At 42.5% G+C, this 22,103-nt stretch overlaps 1 protein-coding gene across 2 annotated transcripts in view; it reads right to left on the bottom strand.

Moving 5' to 3' along the window:
• Positions 1 to 22,103, bottom strand: part of LOC113168799 (Down syndrome cell adhesion molecule-like protein 1 homolog) — an 84,166-nt gene that overhangs the window by 57,716 nt on the left and 4,347 nt on the right. For both annotated transcript variants that reach the window (XM_033326297.1, XM_026369810.1), the window contains exons 2-3: positions 15,949 to 16,269; positions 8,757 to 8,903 (exon numbers count right to left, since the gene is read on the bottom strand). In XM_033326297.1, the coding sequence (XP_033182188.1) occupies positions 8,757 to 8,903; positions 15,949 to 16,269 (468 nt within the window). The remainder of the gene's footprint in view (positions 1 to 8,756; positions 8,904 to 15,948; positions 16,270 to 22,103) is intronic.

Raw genomic sequence — 22,103 nt, 5'->3', positions numbered from 1 at the left:
CAGTTACTAACTATCATGCTATATTGAAATCACTTTTGCTCATTATGTTATGTATTCATGTTTACTAAAGTGAAACAATGAAAGTTGTGGTTTTACAAGAGATAATGAGCTGGGTTATTTCCTGGCTAGGCGTCCCAGACAACCTAGTTTAAACTTACTGGACATGCAAACAACATGTCTTTTCTTCTGTTCCTTAGAAAACAGCAATGAGTTACACAAGCTGCACTGGACGGCAGTTTGGCTGGCTATAGCAGACTATAGCAGAGCACACATTACATGGGGCTTGTGGAGGAGTGAGTCATTACTGTAGCTCAATGAGTGTTGACTAAAGTCGAGGAGAAGGGAAAGAGGAAAAAAGAAAATACATGGAGGATTCCTCTTAAGACATTTTGAAACTCACAGCTGTTTCCAAACAACGTCTCCAGTGAGACAGAGTGAGGGAAACAGAAAACCTGCATTGCCCTGGGCACTGTAAAACAATGGCTGGGCACATGAACAAAACAGATGAAAAAAAAAAAAGAAGAAGAAGAAGACTGCACTTAAAAATACCAAGAGCTAAGGTACAGAAAGTGAGAGCTGAGTGGAGAACAGAATGGAAACAGCAGAAAGGGGAAGGAAAAATAATGATGCAAAACAAGAGGCGGTCAGGTGGGCCTGATAACCTCCTAATAACCGCTTGGAATAAATGTCAAGTCAAGCAGTAAGAAAAGCCTAGGAGGCGGAGGTAAAAGAGAGAGAGAGGCAGAGAGAGAGAGAGAGAGAGAGAGAGAGAGAGAGAGAGAGAGAGAGAGAGAGAGAGAGAGTGCATTTATGATGCAAACAAACCAAATACGGGGACAAATCTGAAACTGTCTATAAAAGATCAGAGCTTCTTGCATCATTTTGCATCACGCTTTAAAAATGCTATTTGCAAAATCTGATTTACTGTACACGTGTTACCCTCCACTCCTTCTACAAACTATTGTTATGTGCGGAAAAAGTGTCCGCGTGTCCTGATATGCCGGAATAGGTGTTGCGGGAGTCCTCAGGGCACCCCACACTTCCCAGAGAGTTCATTGATTAGCTATTAATAGAGAGATACCATTGCACACAGAGGAGGTAAGTAGGGGCTCACACACACACACACACAGATACACTGTTTTAATTAACAGATATAGCAGGGGTTAGGTGAGGCTGGAGTGAAGGAGCAAGATGGCAAAGAACTCAAGGAAATGGGGACAGAAGATCCATTTTCCTGCTGCGTTTCACCTGTCTTCTGCCCACTGCCCTCCTGAATTATTCTATCTCTGTCTCACGGTCCTTTCATGTTGAGGCTCTCTCTCTTTATCTCTTTGCCTCTGCCCGTGTCCATTGTGGGCTGCATGTCAGAGCTCTGTTGGCTGTCTTCATCCTGTCTTTGATTAGCTGTGATTTATGAGCCTGATAAAAGAAATGAATAAGGAAAAGTGAGTGAAAGCGGCGAAGATGGACAAAGAGAAGTGAGGAGGGGGAGCACTGGCACATGATGAATATGATTTGGTCAGGTGAGGGCACATCCCTGTGAGGGTGTGTGTAGGCCAGGGGAGGGGGTCATGCAGGACACATTTGCATCCCTCTTCATGCTTTATTTGCTGCGGTTTTCATCAATTTCTTCCTGGTTCCTCACGCCACTTCTTTCCTCCTCCCTTTTTGTCCCTCCTCAGCTGCCCTGTCTTTTTCCTTAGCATGTACATCTTCAGGTCACGGGTCATTAAGTCAGCTCCAGAGGGGATGTGTTGGAGCAGGATATCTCTCATATTGCCCTGCCCCCACTATGCTACTAAAACACAAATACACAATAGCACATGCATGTCAGTGAGTATGCACACACACAGACACAGAGACACATAATGTTCAATTCTCTTTCTTTCTTCTGTTTCTTATCATCTCTTTTAAAACACACACAGTGAAAACATCCTTTAATTCATCATTTGCTTGATACTGCCTGAAGCATTTGCAGTGTCAACACTTCAGCTGCATTGCTGACATCAGTTTATTTGCATTCATTTCCTATTTTTCTTATTTGTGGACCTATTTAACTGTAAGTCCAAAAATTACTTAACTGTACGTTAAGTAGATCTAAAAACAAAACTGAGGAACTAAGTTAAATAGTACATAAGCTTGTCTACTATTTAGAGCTAATTATTTTAGATAAAAGTAGAGTAGAGTAGAGACCCTATAAAACAGAGGTTGCAAGAATATAAAATATATTATAGAAAAGTGCATATTCTTGAAATGACGTGTTCAAAAACAGACCAATTCAAAGCAAAATTCATATTCTAGCTCAAATGTGTGTATGAATGTAGCACATTCATACATACAACACACGCACACACACACACACATGCACAGAAACACTTCACCAGCATGGTTGTTGTGCACTGTCAAACAACATTAGATTGCAAGGCGGTGTCAGTGGGATAATTAAAACAACACATCCACTGTATCCTTCATTATGTGTGTCATCTTCACTTATTGGTTGTGCCCCCTCACTGATACTACCCCACTCTACATTCCCTAATGACACACAGGCAATCTTACCCCACCCTTTAAGTAACGTGTTTCTTAGGCAAGTCATGATCTCTATTAGTCAAGGCCTACAGTATATATCTAAATATCATGCGTTTTATTTTTACCTCATTAGTTGCTGGAGGTAGACATGGATAGGTGTCACTGGTAGTGCACAAAGTTGAGGCACAACATCACTGTTAGAGGAAGAGGGCGTGGACGAGGACATCACGTGATGCTCTGACGTCGCTTGTGCATTGGCAAAATATCCGACAGCAACTCTGTACATGACATGTTCATACTACCATTGTGAGCAAATACTGTATGCAGGATGATAGGACAATGAACTTCTCTAATCAGTCAGCAACACACAACAACACAGCTGCAACACAGCAAACAAGACTCCCATTCACAAACAACAAGGACTATACAGTCCAAGATTAAAATCGTGTTATGCAGCATTTGCGAAACAAACAGAAATGCACATGCGAATTCACAGACGTGCACTCGTGCACACCTTCGCTGTGTGTGGTTAATGAATACCTAGCAGAGAGGAAAGGGAGCCATCTTCTCTGAGTAAGGCCAAATGAATTCGCCGAAGCACTATGCAAATGTTCCCTGGGCTAACGAGACTGCCTGCATGATTGGAGTGCCATTGAAATTCTCCTCGTGCACAGCCCTCTCTCACTTCCTACCTCCCTCCCTCCTTCAATCTCCCTCCATCTCTCCCGCCATTTCAATCTCACAGAACGTCCATGTTCCTGTGCATCCGTCTATCCATCCATCCATCCATTCATGCATCCATCCATGTCTTTTTTCATTGTACAAATAACCTGGACATTTATGTCTCAGTGGATCTTGAAAGCTACAAATCATTTCCTTTCAACTCTCAAATCATGTCATCCACACAGATAAACACTGCGGCCCTATCATTGCTCGGACAGCAGTGAATGCCCCTGTGTCTTACTCTCACTCCCTCTGTTGAACACACATACACACACACACACACACACACACACACGCTCCGCTCAAACAGAGCAAGCTCAGAGTCGCTCTGCACCTGTTCTCTCTGTAAAACATCCAAACATGAGTGCTGAATAAATAACCCAACCTAACACGCATCACTGCCAGGTTCACACACGCACACACACCACAGCCCATAAACACACATCAATAAGTAAACACCACCCATTTCCCTTGCACAGCTACCTCCTGCCCTCCCCCCCCCCCCCCCCCCCCCCACCACCCCCCCACTCTCACACTAGGTACAAACTGTTACCAACCTAAAGACAAACACACACTGATGTGCACGACGTGCATAATGGTTAATGGTCAGATACTAACTGGGGTGAATAAAAAAGTCTAAAGGAGAAACTGAGATGGAGCAGGGAGGATGGGAGAGTGCACTGGGGCAGGGGGGTAGGGAGTAGGGTGGCATTAAGCACTTGTCAGATGCATCTTTAATGGCACGACACAGCAGCTTTAGAGCCCCTGTCCCCCTCTTCCTCCCTGGGGTGCTAAGGACAGCAAGAACCATCACACACACCTCTTTCTTTGTCCATCTGCTCATTCTCTTACACGTCCTTATATACCTCTCCGCCTTATTCGTCCATCCTATGCCCACTTTCCCATCTGCATAATTTAGCATGTCATGCTTTTGTGCCACTTTGTCTTTCATTTTCTGCTTATTCTGCCATTTTTGTGTCTATCTGTTGTTTACCTCCAGGTTTGATGGAGTGGAAGGAAAAGATGATGCTTTGTCACTTCACCGTCTCTTAAAGTTAAAAGAAGAGTGGGTAGGCAGAGGTTTAGAGGGAGCGAGGGGGCCTCCGCAGAGTGGCCACAAAATGGAGACTGGGACAGAAGCTGCAGCAGCTGTGGTGACGCTACACTTCACAGAGAGAGAGAGAGGCAGTGTGTGTGAAAGAGAAGAGGGATTAAACAACCTCAATCAATGAATGCAAAAACACAGACGTCACACTCTCACTCCCTTTTAACTCTTCCATCATCTATCTATCTATCTATCTATCTATCTATCTATCTATCTATCTATCTATGTAATAGTCATTACATTTATGACATAACATTTTGGTTAAGGTATATATTCCTCTTACTGATTTATTAATGTATAATGACTCAAACTATCCATGTTTTTCTTTTATTTATATTAAGCATGCCATGTATCAGTTTAATATATCTCTAATGCGATTGCACACAGACAGTGGTGTTTGTGTCTTAGCATTGTAAAAAAAATAAATTATTATTGATGTACAGTATTGTTCAATGTTTTTAATTTACAACAACAGTGTTGTGGTAACCACAACATGGAGGCATACCTTTGGCAAATCAGTTTCTTATTGGCTGACATCAACAGTAGCCTATCTGTAATGATGGATCAAAGGATGATATTTTGGACAAGGCAATTTATCGGTCTTCATGAAATCCACATTGCACTCGTACAAATTGTCGCCCACAAACCTCAACCACACACGCATGCAGCATCATCAACTTATTCAAGCCCATGCACCATGAAATTTAGAACTTCTAAAACTGTAGTCAGACCATGTAAGACAGAAGAAGAGGTTTATCTCCACATTTGGAGATAAGATTTATTCTCCTGACAGTGATGACATGGACATCTACACTACCTGTCACTTAACTGTAAATAATCAGTCATGTCCTCTGACTGCTTGTGTGTGCGCACGTGCGTGTGTACGAGCATGTGTGAGTGGCAGTGCTGAGCCGTGGTGATGCACTAATAAAAATCAGGCAGCGATGCATCCTCACACCTTCCTCATTCCGCCCGCCGGTTCGCACCCGTTACCATGGTGACCAGATAAATTCACACTGTTTTAAGCTCCAACTGGAGGAGGAGATGGATACTAACAGTGACACATACACGCGCACACACAAACACACAAAGATGAAGTTCCTTCATACACATCCGTCAACAGAGCAACCTCTTTCAGTTCCCTAACTGACAAGCAAACAAATGCTAATTTCCTATCTGACGGCAACACCAGCAAACCATCAATTAGAGGATGAGACATGGCTAGATAGAAAGATAGCAGGAGAAGGGGAGGTATGACAGGGGAGTAAAAACCAGGATAGCCAGTCGACACACAAAGCCCTCCTCTGTCTGTCTGTCTGTCTGCTGCTCCCCCCACCGCATCGCTCCATGAACGGGCCTCAATGCAAACAGATTTGGCTGTCAAAATAGTGACATGACACCCAGGCTGGGTCATCTCACAGTGAGGCCAGCTGTCAGCAAACACACTCCTGCCTCTTCATCAAAACCCATTCGAACTCAGCTTTATTGACCAACACAGTCGCCCGTGTGACATGTGTCATCCCATCAAGCCAATATCTTGGCATACACTGTCCCCAATAAATGGCAAACCACTCGAGCATCTCAAGTGCTGCTGAAAGAAAGAGAGAAAGCTGTACATGCCATGCCACCAGGAGCTGATTGATGGAGTGGATGGAAGGATAAGGTGTGTGGCGGAGTGTAGTAGCATGTGAGGGCCGTTCGTGTGCAAGTATACAGTGTACAGTATGTGCGTGTGTGTGTGTGTGTGTGTGTGTGTGTGTGAAAGACCACGATGCTGACACAAGCCACCAGTCTGTACCAGGGAGGGAAAGTGTTGAGTGAAGGCTTTGAGACAGAGATGGAAGGAAAGAAAAAGAGGAACACTGTGTTACTAACACGACCTATTCATGAACAGTGCAGAGAGACAGAGACAGAGAAAGATGGAAAAACAGTAAAGCCTTAAAATTAGTCCACATACAAAATCAGATGCTGCTGGATTAATCATTTAATCATTTAATCATTTTGTCTGTAGAATGTCACTAAATAGCAATAAATACCATTCAGAATGTCCCAGACCCTTGAGTGGCACCTTGACAACTCAATCAACAGTTCATAACCCATAACCCAAATATTCAAGTTACTAAGATACAAACCAGAGAAAATCAGCGAAACTTCACGTTGATTAAGCGAGAATAAGACAATGTTTGGCATTTTTGTTTAAAAAGTATCTGGAATTATTCAGTGATTAACAAAACCCAAAGAGGAGCCACTTTTTCTGTTGATAACTGTGTGAACTTTGCATGTAGACTTAGTTTGATCATAGGGCAAATGATTTTACACATTACACTTATGGATGCTCTTATGAGGTTAGCCACAGAAAGCTGCTCCTGCAAAAAAGTGTGTGTGTGTGTGTGTGTGTGTGTGTGTACGTGTACACATGCTCTTGCTTGTTCATATGAGCATGTCCATCAGCTGATCAATACCATACTCCCACAGAGCTCTTACCACACAGCCATGATAAAGTGGCTTTTACAAACACACACTCACACACAGCTATCAGTTAAACAGACTGGCCTGGTCTCACCACTCTCACACAGAGGGATCCGTGACAAGAGAGAGGGGAATCCGACAGCAAGCTTTATCGATCCAGACTGGAAACCCCCCTCAGGCCACGGCCACACACACACACACACACACACACACACACACACACACACACACACACACACACACGCACACGCACACACACTCACTACAGCTGTGCTGGATCAATGAGTGCTCCCATGTGAAGGACAGAGCCATGCAAAGAGGTACACAAATGCAAGCGCACGCACCTTTATACACACACACGCACACACTATTGAGAGAGATAAAAGGGGTGCTCGGTATCAGAGAACGAGATAAGGGGCAGAGGGAGCAATACATATCATCTGACCTAAGCCGTCTCATCTGACACCCTGCAATTTGCCATTGCTCCATGGAGCAAATGTTAACACTGTGCTGCACAAACCTGCACAAACTCACAGCACACATAAACACAAATGTACAGGTGCGGCACCACGCAGGAGGATCAGTTTCAAGTGAATATTATTCCTCAGTTAAACATCACATGATTTGAATAGAGGATCAGATGAAGCCCAGAGAACAGCTCCAGACACAGCAGAGCCCTAGATGTGTGGTGCTCTCTTCTGAGTGACTGTGATGAGCAGCTAAACAGATCTATCACTCATCAAATTAGATCCCACCAGCCCACACACACACACCCCTCTATCCTTCTCTCCACCTCTCTCTCTCTGTCTCACACACACACATATACGCTCACCAGCCATTTTATTAGGTACGCTTTGCTAGTACTGGATTAGAACAGCATAGCTTCCAAATTGCTTTAATTCTTCGTGGTATAGATTCAACAAGATGCTGGAAACATTCCTTACAGATGTTGGTCCATAGTGACATAGTAGCATCACACAGTTTATGATGCTACTCTCCCCTTCCACCACATCCCAAAGGTGTTATATTGGCTTGACTGTGGACACCATTTAAGTACACGGACCTCATTGTCATGTTCAAGAAATTTGTTCAGGGTGATTTTAGCTTTGTTACATGGAACATTATCCCGATAGAAGTAGCCTTCACAAGGTGGATACACGGTGGTCATAAAGGGATAGACATGGTCAGCAACAATACCCAGGTACACCGTGTTCGGTTGGTACTGAGGGCCCAACATACACTTTTTCCAATATTCCAATGCCCAGTTGGGGTGAGCTCCTGTGTAGCCTCAGCCTTCTTGTTCGTAGCTGACAGGAGTGGCACTCGATGTGGTCTTCTGCTGCTGCAGCTCATCTGCATCAAGGTTCGATGTGTTGTGCTATCAGAGATGCCCTTTCTGCATTCCTTAATATCCGAGTTACTGTTGCCTTTCTATCAGCTCGAGCCAGTCTGGTCATTCTCCTCTGACCTCTGGTATCAACAAAGTATATTTGCCCAGAGAACTGTCGCTCACTGTCGCTTCTGTTTTTCGGACCATTCTCTATAGACTCTGAAGATTGTTGGGCATGCTAAATGATTAAATGTAAAACTTTCAGAGTTTCAGGATTTGTGGCTTAGGTTTTTTTCAGTCTAAAGATAACAAGGGCAAATGTTCTCTAATATGTCCACTGACATATTATTATGACATTAGATCATTTGCTTTCCATTATTATCCACCAACTGGTCAAACACAGCGGACACACACTTATCCAAATATAACTCACAGGGTCAACAAGCAGAGTTTGCTGTGACACTACATTTCAGACTGAGAAGCTGAATTTCAAAAGGATAGTAACACAAGGTGAACATGCTGTTTGTGCTGTTGCCCACAAACTGAGTTATTAGATGTTGTAGTGAAGCTTTACCAACTATTATTGGTCGAATTTCCTACCTGGGACAATGGAGACAGTGTCTTTCTCCCAGGACACCACGCTGACGTACTCCTGGACAGCTGAGGGGATGAGGCACTTGAACACGGCAACATTACCTCGCATGGAGCGCTGGTCAGCCACTCGGACTGTATAGGGCTCCCTGAACACTGTTGTGTGGAAAAAAAGTGTTGAAGTGAGTCAGTGGAGGGATGTTGGTAATGGAGAATCTCAGAACAGGAGAATCATTTTTGACACACAATGACATTTAACTGTTGACAAAATAGTGAATATGATTTAGTGGGATTATAGTGGTTGCAAGTGCTATAAAAAAAGTTAAAGATTATTTTCATCAATCAAAGAACATCAGAGAATAGTCAAATATGTCCATTACAGTTTCTTAGGGCCCAAGATTGCTTCTACAAATTCCACATTATATCAGATCTGATATATTCAATTCATAATGAAACAAAATATAACTAACATCTCATTTGCAAAGTGTAACAAGTGGAACCAGTGGATGTTTGGTATTGAAAGTCTTTATGATACCAAACCATTGATATCAATAATGTAAAAAAAAGAAAACGTGCAAAATTAGCTGTTCACTATTTTTCACAACACATATTGACACTGTACAGTTAACATCCTTCTTCCCCGCTTAACCCGGAGTAAAAGCAGAGGCCGGTCTCGCAAACTAAATGCTTCTTTCTCTTTAGCCCCATATTCGAAGTCACACTATGACAGTAAGAAGAGCTGGCTGGGAGCTGCGTTGAAGGGGATACACAGTGAGTGGCTCTTGGCCTTTACTCACACACACACCACAGATGCTATGAGACGGCGAGGAGTGGACGGTTGCTCACGGCCGATGGAACTGTCATATGCAGGCACCAGGCATCAAAAACATACACCCCACACATGGCATGCAGAGCACTAGGATGTGAATCTGTGCCAGTATACAGAAAGGATGGTGGTGATTAGGGTGGACTTAATGATGAAAACAGTAGCCTGTAGCTAACCAAATTATCTCTCCCGTTAACTCTGTCACATTTAGAAATGTTTAATGCTGAATTAAGGCATACATTTTCATTAGATAAATTAAATAAAGTGAAATTACATTAATGGATTACTTTGCTGAGGAGGAGAGGCAGGTAGTTCAAAGGCATGCTAGCTAAGAGCCTCAACAGGTGTATTACACTTATTCATTCATTTGTTAGACCTCACTCGTACATCCCGACTAGACTGCTCAAAGATGTTTTACCTTTAATCAGCACGACCGTTCAATTGATCAGATCAGTCTATCTTTACAAACAAGCTACGTACCACAGGCTTTTAAGGTTGCTGTAGTCAAACCTTCACTCAAAAAGCCTACTGTGGACTCAGGGTTTTAGCAAATTATAGACCAATTCCAATCTTCCCTTTATCTATAAAATTCGTGAAAAAGTAGTTTCAAAGCAATTATGTGACAAGCTGCGCAGGAATAACCTGTATGAAGATTTCCAGTCAGGATATAGAGTAATCCGTAGCACAGAAACAGCACTGGTAAAGGTCACTAACAATCTCTTAGCGTCAGGCAACAGACTTCTCTTATATTCCACTTGTTAGATCTTAGTGCTGCATTCGACTCTATAGATCACAACATTTTATCACACAGACTGGAACATGTCATTGGGGTTAAAGGAACAACAATAGGCTGGTTTAAATCTTTTCTATCAAATAGATTCCAGTGTGTCTCCTCTCCCCTCCCCTCCTCTCCTTTCTCCTATCCATTCAAATGCTACCATTGCCTGTCATGAACTTTGTTTTTTTTTTCTCTGTAGTTGTGTTTCCTCCTCTCTGTCTCTCTCTCTGTACTTTTCTGCAGATATCCACGGCCCTGGAGCTGTATATCTCCAGAGTGCAGTTACTAGCCCTACCAACCTGCCCAATGTTTTTGCTGCTTGTTGTCGTTGATGTTTGTTGCCTGCTGTTCTTTTCTCTCTCCTCTTTCCACTCACCCCAGCTGGCCGAGGCAGATGGCCGCCCACCCTGAGCCTGGTTCTGCTGGAAGTTTCCTCCTCTAAAGAGAGTTTCTTCCTCGCCACTGTCGCCTAGTGATGCTTAAGTGGGGTTGTTGGGTTTTCTATGTAATTCTGTATACAGTTATATTTTACAAGGTCTCAAACCTTAAACACTCCAAAGCGCCCTGAGATGACATCTGTTGTGATTTGGCGCTATACAAGTAAAATTGAATAGAAAAGTTAATAGAATTTTTGTAGTCAACTTGAATATTATTATTGGCCAATTTTTAAATATTTAATTTATATCATTAATGAGAAGAGAAACACATCAACAGATAAGCAAGACCTTGTTCATTGCTCCTCCATAACATTTAACATTTAACATTTACACTTAGGCTACATGTGCAAGCTAACCTTATTGTTGTAGCCTACTGGGGTTGGCTCAAATGCAGATCAGTTGATTTATTAAAAATTACTGAATTAAACTGATTTTACCCTTTACCGTGATCTCATTAGTACATAGGGGCTTTGCCAATCTTATGCAATAACTTAACCAGTAAGAATACTAATATACTAATGTACCAGTAAGGTACTAATACATTTTATGTTTACAGCACTTTGAAAATATACATGAAGACCCTGACAACAAAAAAGACATTTATAGAAATCAGATAGGGTCTAAGGCTGATGTTGGAGAGTGTTTCTGGCATGACAGTCTAACACAATCTATCAACCAGTCTTCGCTTAGAAAAGAGGACAGTAATGGCTTAACAATGTAAAACACACACACACACACACAATACAGGGAATGGCCCCACCCTCTTGTGTGTTCGCTTTCTCCCCCAGCTCTCCAGTGATATAATTAACGCCTAGCCTGAAGGCCAGTTTCCTTGGTCATTAATAATGCTTTATGCCAGCCGCCTCTGTCACAGGAACCCAGTGGAACCAAAGCCAGTGTCCTTGTCCAAATGGTGGAGAGTCTTTCACCTTTTTTTTGTCCATTGCTTTTATATTGTTCTGCTTTTTCTAAATTGGATAAAAGTTGGGTCCTTTTGTTTTGGTCTTTGACTATTATATCAAAATTCTTGATCTCTAACCATCAGCATGTCTTACCTTGCCAAGCACAGATGAGCTATGTAACATTGAATGTCGAGTCTTCGGGGCAATTCCAATTGTAATGTTACCATGCTACTTAGTAGCTCAGCAAAATGAATAGCTGTGTGAAGATATCCTCTGAATAGCATATCACTACTCATTTTCTTCAGGCTGCTAATGTGAGCTGGAGCCTCATTTATAAACAAATCAATGCTAAATAATTTCAATCAAGTCTTCATTTGAATTCCTCATTTTAAACAACCCCTTCTGCTCATTGATGTCATCTACCTACAGATCAATAACAAGGATTGATTGAGTAGCCTCGGCTATTGTGCCCGAGCCAATTCTTTCAATCATTTATTTACTCTCTGATTGACCCTTCTGCCTCCTGTCAATACCGAGGAAAGTCCCCAGTGCACACTGAGCCTCTCACAGAGTGTTTAAAATCCACTTGACAGCTTGTAAATGTTTGGTGAAATTATGACATGTCAATTCAGTGGTGGTTCAATTCTAGTCAAGGTCACCTCAGGCTTGCACTTCCTGTGCTTTGACCCCAGCGTGTCCTACACTACCTGACCTGTAAAAAAAAGTGTCATTAACCCCTCCTCTCATTTGTTCAGTCAAATAAGCCCTGTACGGCACATGTCCTTGTGAACAACCATGTAACCACCTTCAGTAAGAGGCAGCTGTTGTGATGGCATTGTCATTTATCACACATTTCCCTTCCAAGATATGAAAGACACTAAGAAAAAAGTAGATTACATATTCATTCTTTTAAGCCTTGTGACAAGATGCAAATGGTAGCCCAGCTGATTTGTGTGTAAATTGCACTCTCCCTCATCGCATGCGCAGCAGAATCATTAGGATGTTACTGATGCCTGACTATGTGCAGCCTGGTTGCCTAGGAACGAGCTAAAACATGGGTCTGGTGCACTGGGTGCACTGGGAGGCAAGTCCTGTATCACTGTCGCTTCAATAATTAACGACGGGGAAACCAAATACTGCATTTACTTATTCATAAAGCAAGCAGCAAAAACAGAGTAGAAGAAAGACAGGAGAGGAGAAAAATAATGAAACACAGGAGAAATGAGTAGATGCAGGCTTAATTACTGAATGAATAGATTGAGAAAAGCATGTATCGGATTCAGAAACCCTATACTTACTGTATTAGTAAATTAATGTTGGCCAGATAAGGGATGAGGAAGGCAGATGGCGAAAAGGGATCTAAACACCTGCTGCCTTGGCCCAGGCCTTCGTGAAGGTTTATGTGTTTTAGTCGGGACAAAAGTGAGATGAGGTGAGCTCATTTTATTAAGTTTGTTTAAAGAGGTGTTGGGTACACAAAACATCAAACTGTGGCTCACGTTTTTCACACAAACTACAATGACTAGCTGCGTGTGCTAGAGGTAAAGTCACAAGGCATTAGTTGTTTTAACTTGCTTCCAGACATGAAAATGATCTGCGTATCCTGAAGGACAGGTTTTCTCCCAAATCCAACTGATTGCCTTCCTCATGCTTCTGAAATAAAGACTAAACTATATATTAACATAGGCGCAAATCAGGTTCAAATCTGAAACTGACAGGAAGAACAAACTTAGCCTATACAACACTGAAATTAACAGACAATAAAGGGCAATACCATGGCTTTATTTTAATTGAAATATAGATTATTTTTAAAACTTTAAAAGCTTCACTTCCCCTAACCATAAGTTCAACCAGCCAAGTAACAGGTTTGTGACCTTTTCTTGTGAGCATTAAGTCAAAATGACTATAACATAACTTACCACAGCACATATACAGTAGCAACCTAGCTGCTGCTAAAAATAATATACATAATTTCCAATTAATTCCATTTTCTATTGATATAACCATGACTGACAGCATAACAGGATTTTATTCTTGTATTGCAAGGAAATAGTTAAATATTTTATGGGGCAATTCATATGATACCTTTAGAAAGTGGAGGCAGGGAACTTCGGTACTTTCAAAAAATCTGATAAAGACTAAAGAAGTGATGCAGATGTACGAGAGTAACTACTGATGCAAAACTGAGTCATGCTCAGTCTGAGCGTGAACCAGTCCAGAATCAAGACCAAACTGAAAGTGCTGTGGGGTACTCTACTCACCAGATGCATAGTGATGATTGTTTCTGTAGTATTTCTCAATGAGATTTTGTCCTAAAAGTGTTATCCTCTCAAATCTCATTCTGAAATCATGTTTTTATTATTTTTACCAATAAATAACTAAAGATTCCAAAAATTGGTTTCCAGAAAATTTTTTTTTAAGTAAAACTACATTAGTCACAATAAGACTGCCAAATAAAAACATATACACAAAAACTAGTGAATAGTGATTTTCATAAATGTAGAGCTATCAAGACAGGTGCTAGTGCTATTATTGGCCCACAATCAGCATGCATGGGAGAGGGTGAGAAAGAAGGGGAAGCATGGAGAGAGATGTGAGGAGAAGGGAGAACGAGAGAGAGAGTGAACGAGACGGGTGGTGATGGGGAGTGGGGGTGGGGCCAATTTTTGGGGGTGTCACACTGTGAGCTGTCAGCTGTCATCATTCTCCTGCGCCACCTGAGACAGGGCATGCCACACCCTAGCGCTCACGCCTCTGTCGCCCATGGCAACTGCAGGGTTGCGCGCGTGTGAGCGAGCATGTGTATGCGTCGTGTAGCACTCTGGAGGTAATGAGGTGCACACACATGCACGTGAGCCCTGGTTATGGAGCTGTGGAGTTGTGGTTGCCTCAGCATTTAATTGATTAATTGTTGTAATTATCTGGGAGGGAAGGTCATCCCAACACTGGGGCTGGCTAGAAGGTCACTCTCACGCTGGTGGGACTGTCTTCCTCTAGGGACCACACAGGCCATATGTGTGTGTTTGTGTTTGTGTGTGTGTGAGCTCGTAAAGAAGATAATCTTGCAGCGTTTTGGAGAATACTTTTGTTTGTATACCCATGTGTGGTAGGAAACTGCTGAGTGTCTCTTCGTGCAGGATTGATCACCACAGTCAAAAAAAAAATCTGCCTGGCTATTACCATGACCTGAAAATCCACCTTTTTCCATCTTCTGTAGTTGATGCTCCAAAATCTTTCCTGCCAAACACCCTGACAAAGAGCTGGCAACTAAGCACCAAGAGCCAGCTTGACAAAAATGGCTGTGTGTGTGTGTTTATATGTGTGTGTACAAGTGTGTGTGTGTGTCTGTAGTTAGGGGACTTTCCAGTTCATGGACAGATGGAGAGACTGGGAGACAGGAGGCTTGCTGGCATGAGCTGCTCACAGGCTGGTGTGCATGCAAGTGTGTGTGTGTAAGTGGGCGCACGCGTGCGCATATGCATGTGAACATACACGTGTGCAGGCCTGCTGTATACATGCATATCTAGTGCGCATGACATTAGGTCACATGCATGTGTTTACGGTGTGTGTGTTTGTGAGTGTGAGAAAGCACGGTACAGTAACACCTTCCCTCGGTGTGTTCAGCGCCTCTCTCCAGCTTTGACCTTGGCAGAAAGTGTGGACAGGTCACCAAACCAACTGTCTCTGCGGCGGTGTGTTTGTCTTCGGAGGCTTTTTTTAATGCACAGGGTCATTATGTGGCATTTAGAGACACCTCACCCCCACTGAGAGATGTTGTTGGTTTAGTATACCAATATGTCTGCCATTTGGGTGACTGTACTTCCAGATGCTGGCTGCAGCTAGGTGATGCTGTTGTGATTATTTTAGCGTGCCAAACACACCGATCCCACTGAGGTTCTCACTGCATCTTTATATTTAAGACTGAAATATATTTTCTGCATGAAAATCACTTTACTTGAGATGGAGTTCTACTTAACCTGGTTTGTAATGCACTGTGGTCAACAGTTATTTATCTTCTGCAGCCTCGTGGCTTTTATATTCCTTTTTTATTTCATGAAATGTCATAAGACGGCGTCACCGACAGAAGGTGTTCAGCATTCGGAATGAAAGACAACACTGAACTGCATTATGGAAATTGTAAGAAACCCATGTTTACGTCCCCAAGTTGGGCATGTCAAATGGAAATGTCCCTCACTTCCTAAACTCTCCCTTTGACCATTACGTAGCTCAGCATGGATCTAGAGTGACCAACCCTCACCTGCTTTGATGTGGATGCTGGGGCTTCGAATCTTGCCTGCCTGGTTGTCAGCAGTGCAGAAGTACTCGTTGTCGTGGATAATGCTGTTATAGGCAGAGGGAGAGAAGGGGTAGAGCTGGAGGGTGCCGTTGGCATGCACGTGGCGGATATGGGGCACGTCATAAATGTCGTCTCCGGCAGCCAGGTACCAGCGCAGGATGGCATGGGGGGCGCCGCCCGCAGGGCAGGGCAGGGACACCCCCACTGAGCTGGAGAAGGTCACCCGCTGCAGGGAGGCGTTCACAAAGTACAGCCGCGTAGAGACAACATCCTCACTGTTGACTGTAAAGATAAAAGAAAGGGAGAAGAGAGTTAGTTGGTAAGTGTCAGGCAACATTGAGACAGGTATGGAGAGAGGGAGCACGTGTGAAATCCAAAAATATTGCTCATCAAATTATTTAAGTTACTCTTCAAAATAATAATGTATATATGCAGCTTATGCAGATTTAACAACGGTCCTCATCGAGAACCAGTGTATTCGTAAGTGACGTGATCAACCAAAGAGAATTATTTCATGCATGTGGCGGTATCAATTTCTCATACGCAGAATCATAGAGTAGATACAAATGAAGTTCACCTGTTCATACCTGTCACATGTGTCATGAATGCAAGAATTAAAGAATTCTTAATCAAAGAATTAATCATCTTAATCGATTTTGAGTTTGTTTTTGATTGTTTGCTGTGTTTTGGCAGCAGATCTAAAGCCCCACATGTTAAATTCTGTTATTCAGTTATGTGTGACATTTTTGCAAATGAAACTTTACCACTAGCAAAGCGGACGTGCAGCCTTACGTGTCACTTTTAAAGCTGTTGACTATGCACAGGCGGTACATTCATCAGTCTGAAAATGAGTGATTTACGAGTCGAGAGAAATTTAGGACAAAAATACGTAATTGTCCCAATGGTAGTTGGTTTACAAGTGTTTACATAATGCACACGGATGCAGGAATAATTTCATAAAACATATGCTTGGTGTAAATGTTTATTTTGTTTATCTTTATCTGACTATTTTCTGAGGTAATAAACTAATAATAATAATATTTTTGTCAAACATGTACCATGCCAAATCAAGGCACACAACACAATAATAGTGAACTAAAAATACACACACACCTTACATTACAGAAAACATCACTTGATCTAACACAAACTTACACTGACACGCAAATCTAGTATGCAAGATGAATCTACAGCACCCAGGTCACCTCAACCCAAACAACTTCCTCCCTGTGTGCCAAACTGCAGCCATCCATCTCATCACATATGCATTATCCTAATATCTCTAATCTAATGTAATGCATCCAGGGAGTCCTTTGGAAAGCTGCTTCTCAACAGGAGGGAAAATGGGTCACATAACTCGACCTCCCACCACCACCACCTTCATCTCTTCTGTTGATTTTTGCCATCATGATGGAAAATCAGGTGTACATACTGGTAACAGCTACATCTATCCTTGAAGGAAGGCCCGTATCTGTACTGTAGCTGTAAAAGCCCGAGGAACTGGTCAGACACCACAGATGTTTGCTGTAGAACAATGCTGTTGTGGCACAGATGAAGAGCTGCTGCCAGATAAGTTGTCCTAGGGGAGAGATAGACCAGCATATATCCTCTGTCTCAAATTGCCTGTTTCCAGTTTAGAGCGGGGGTACCGAGGCATCTTTTAAGATGTGTGTGTGTGTGTGTGTGTGTGTGTTTCTGTGTACGTTACAGGCGGCGGGGTGGGCGGGGGGACTTGAGGAGGGAGTGGGGGTGAAGAGGGAGTGTAAAGAAGTGCTGAGCTCAGCTTGGCATGAGCCCAGTGGAAGACGCTGTGCCCTGAGCCAGAGAATTTTCTTCTCAGACAATGATACTTAATTAATCCCTTTTCCTGGATTGTGTCAACAATGCCCGGATTAGCCTCGTCGCTTTAATTCCGTCTACGCTGGGAGAAAAGAGGGTGTTGGCTGAGACACGTCAATGGAGATATAAAGACGCTATCAGATGTCATCTGGGCCCTAATTTCTACAGATCCTCTACATCAATGGATATCATTAGTAACCGGCTATAAAATGAAAGACAGAAGCCCAGTGGCTGAAGACCATGGATAAATGGCTGATACAAAAGACCTCTTTTCTGGTCTGTCCAGTATAAATAGCGACATGACATAATGACATTAATAAAATGACATGAATGGGATGAATCACATGAGAAAAGGCTCAAAAGTGCAATGCAGGGATTAAAGATAAAGCCCAAACTGACATAAGGTGATTTTCGCTCTCCCACATCGTTTGTTGTCTCCTACATCATGAACCTCTCTGGATCTTATCTTTTCAAGATACTCGTATGTACCTATCTGCTATAATTCTTTCACCTTCCCAGTGATTCCCCCACTAAGACACAAACACACTCACTTTCTCTCATGGTTTCCTGCCACATTAGAGACAGGCAGTGTTGTGCTGATGTGAATTTGTATGCCAGACACAGAGAGTTAAACCCACATAATCTCCTTTCACATTTAACACACACACAGTCTATCCACTCGGTAATCACACTGCCGTGGGAGGCCGGTGTCCAACTTCCCTGGTTTTCATGCGTGTGTGGGTGTGGAGCGGAAGGAGAGATGGGGGAGCCGGGCAGGAGTGCAATATTGTAGACAGGACACGGGTGGCTGGTTGGGGGAAAGGTGCTCAGGTTCAAAGGTGTCTGGATGCAACCAAATGAGCGAGTGTATATGTGAATGTGTATAAGGTCAAAGGGATACAGAGGTTCATGTTAAATAACTTCCTCAGTTCTTGATGTCAAACTCAGCCAACAGTGGAGACTGTTGATCGCTGCTCAGGTGCGTGAGCAGAGCACGAAACTGTAAGTGCATGTGTGTGCGAGCACGGCACAGACGCCGAGAAGGTAGAGAGGCATTGTTCTCCTGCCTACCAGCTAAAATTGGAGCAGATCCTCTGTGCTCAGAAAACCAAATTCAGGTCAAGTTCAATCCATCCTGGCGTTCAAATCCATGTCAATCTCTCTCACAGGCTGCTAGGCTGACTGATCTGCACTTTCAGCACCACGGAGAGCGCCACAATGCACGGAGGGGAGAGAACCACACACGGACGCGTTCCCATATCGAGCAAATAACAAGAAAACTATGAGCAGATGATATCAGTGACAGTGACCTGCTTGTCTGTGATGATGGAGGCTATTTTGAGAAGCAGATCATATCCATGACAAAAACAACTTGCTCTTGCTGTAAAAGCCCTAGTAAAAGAAACAGTACTACTGTATGAATAATATCATCTACTCTCAACAGGTACAATCACCAATGCTCTCTTCGGGCCTTTTTGTCCAATGTACCCCTTCACGCTCAACCTACAGTTTGGCTTTACCTTTTTCTACACAACCCTGATAGGTGGCCTTTGCAGAATAGTATTTCACCACAGAGAAAACAGTGGTTGTGGCTGCTCCTGTGAATGTCTATTCTTTATTACTATTACCTATTTATGTCAGCTTTTGAGATAACCAGCTATTTTTCATGTGTGACGTGCTTTTGAAACAGACTCAGACTGCTGCTGAATCATGCAGTCAGCTTGTTGTAGCTTGAAGGTAACTATTTAAAAATCTGCATCAGTTCCATTTGTCTGTAGATATTAACACCAATATACAGTATGTTATGTAAATGCTTTCTATTGAAAACTTATCTCAATGATTAAAGTGACTGTACACATTATCCCAACTGCAGAAGTACACCCTGGTGCAGGGTCACAGAGGTCCACTCAGAATTTCTATGGCTCCACTAAGGTTGTCCTAAACAAGTTATATTTAAGGTGTAAAAACTCCCACACTGTGTGGACAAAGTTTTATTTATTATTGTATTGATGATACACATTAACACTGTACTGGCTGTAAATGCTGATCCTCTGCCTCGCCTTGATTCACGGTTCACTTTCCAATTATTTCCTCCTATAGTGTGTGAAAAGTTGGTGAACAGGTGAAGGGAAGTGGAAGTGGTGCAGTGTGGGTCAGGCTGCATTCACCACAATCCACCAATTGAGTGTGTAGTCTCTTGGGTAAAACTATGCCCTGTAAGTAATCACTGCTTGACTGGCAGGATCCATGTTTTTGACTTCCCAACTGTTCGGCTTAATTTTCTTTGGCCTCAACAAAAACAAATGTTCTTTGGTGGAGGCCCAATCAAACAGCATCCTAAGTTTCATCTGAATCAGGTCTAAAAGCTACCTGTTTTTATTATTCATAGATTTTGATTTGAGAATGGAGCAGATAATTAGTAACCTCTTAGATTTTATACTTGACTCTCAGGTTTGGAAGCATGTTTATGTTCTGGATAACTGGATAATATGTTCATATGTAAACTAATCGTAAATCAACCTGTGATGTCATCAGAAACTGCCTTAAGCTAAATTTCCAAAAGACTCAGCTGCAACAACTCAAACCTCTTTGGGAAAACCTCTAAAAAAATAGCAGCTTATGACGCCATGGCTAATAGCTTTGTCCTATGGCACGAATTCAGGCCAGTGAGTTCACATACACGCATTAGTCTCATCACAGTAATGATTGAAACGTTGATGTCAAAACATCAGGAGTGAACCAGGAAGCGTTGAGAATAAGAAAAGCTTCTGTCTAAAAACTTCGACGTGATTGTTTCACCTGGCGTAAGGAGGTCCCAGGCTGCTCACACTATATGATACACACACAACATGGCTGTAACTTGTTATTGGACAATAGTGGAGTTCTTATTTTTGCATCTGCCTGTGAGCTTTGATTTGCAGATAAACGACAGCTGAAGTCTGCAAACTGGACAGAAATCATGCAGCAAGTTGCATTAAGCCGTTATGCATTCAACTCAGGGTGTAAGCATAAATTAGCCAACCCAACCTCACTCTCTCCCGTGATATTTGAATGGCATGTTTAGATGACCACTGGGAAGCTAAAGAATAAAACAATGGCATCAGTCAAACATCGTCAGAAGCTGTAAAGATTTCATGCTAAGCAACACATAGAACACAATAACCTAGTTTTTGCTCTTTATTTGGACAACATCTAACCTCAGATGGCTATCAGACCCCTTTTCATTGCTCCAGGCTCTCTATCCAGCCTTTTTGCAGTAGAAAAATAAGGAGAAAAGCAGCAGCACTCATCCATTCATGAACTGCATTTTTATTCCCTTCTTCAAGCCTGAATGCATTGATTACAATGAAGAAGGTCAAAGTGATTTGGGGTGAAACACACACAAACATCATTCCTGTGGGTGAGCCCTTCACAATCTTTGTAGTATCTTCACTTTTCCTTCTGGCCTCTGCTTCCTTGTCTGTTTTTTCTTTTGACTCAAGTCTTTCTTTGCTGTACACTCAAACACATTTGCACTTTTCCCCCTCTTTTTGCAGTGGATATGAAAATGTTGTATGAATATGTATGCTGGAGAAGCAAGGATATTGCCTATGGTGAACCGCTATGCATAATGCAGCTTTTTCCGTCTCATCTACATTCATTCAGACACACACTCACACACACACACACACACACACACACACACACACTGAGATTCATACGATCACGTGCATAGAAAAACAAGGCTATAAATCCCTCTTCCTCTCCCTCACATTCTCACTCTCCTTCAAACACACACACAAAGTCACATAAATACATTTCAGATTGTGCATATACTTTCATAATAGCAAGTAGATTAGATGTGTTGAACCATTTAGCACGACAGATAGCAGCACATGAAACACATTCAGGCCAAATAAAAGCTAAAGCTCTGAAGTTAAAGCCAATACAGTTTTTACAGCGACGCTACAGAAATGCAACAGAACGTAAAGGTGACAAATATGATCATGTGTGATGGGGGGGGACTGTTCATTTACACAACAGAGAGAGAGATACGTTAGGAATGCATGTGGAGAGAAACAAACAGAAGAAAACTGCATGTTGTGAATATGTGAATAATATTGTGCATGCACATGCACATACAGGGGAGGGGAATAGGGGTGGTAAACAACCCATATGCACACTTTATGCAGTGTCAGTAAAATATTAGGCAGCCATTTCAGCATTTGAAAATTCACATCCTCCACTTCAAAGGGATGATTTCCATTGCTGAAGTGAGAGTCAGATTTGTAGAGATG

The sequence above is a fragment of the Anabas testudineus genome, chromosome 13 (genome assembly GCF_900324465.2).
Source record: "Anabas testudineus chromosome 13, fAnaTes1.2, whole genome shotgun sequence".
In the NCBI taxonomy this organism is placed as follows: domain Eukaryota; kingdom Metazoa; phylum Chordata; class Actinopteri; order Anabantiformes; family Anabantidae; genus Anabas; species Anabas testudineus.
Note: the sequence above shows the minus strand (reverse complement) of the source record. Positions and strands in the feature narration are given on the sequence as shown.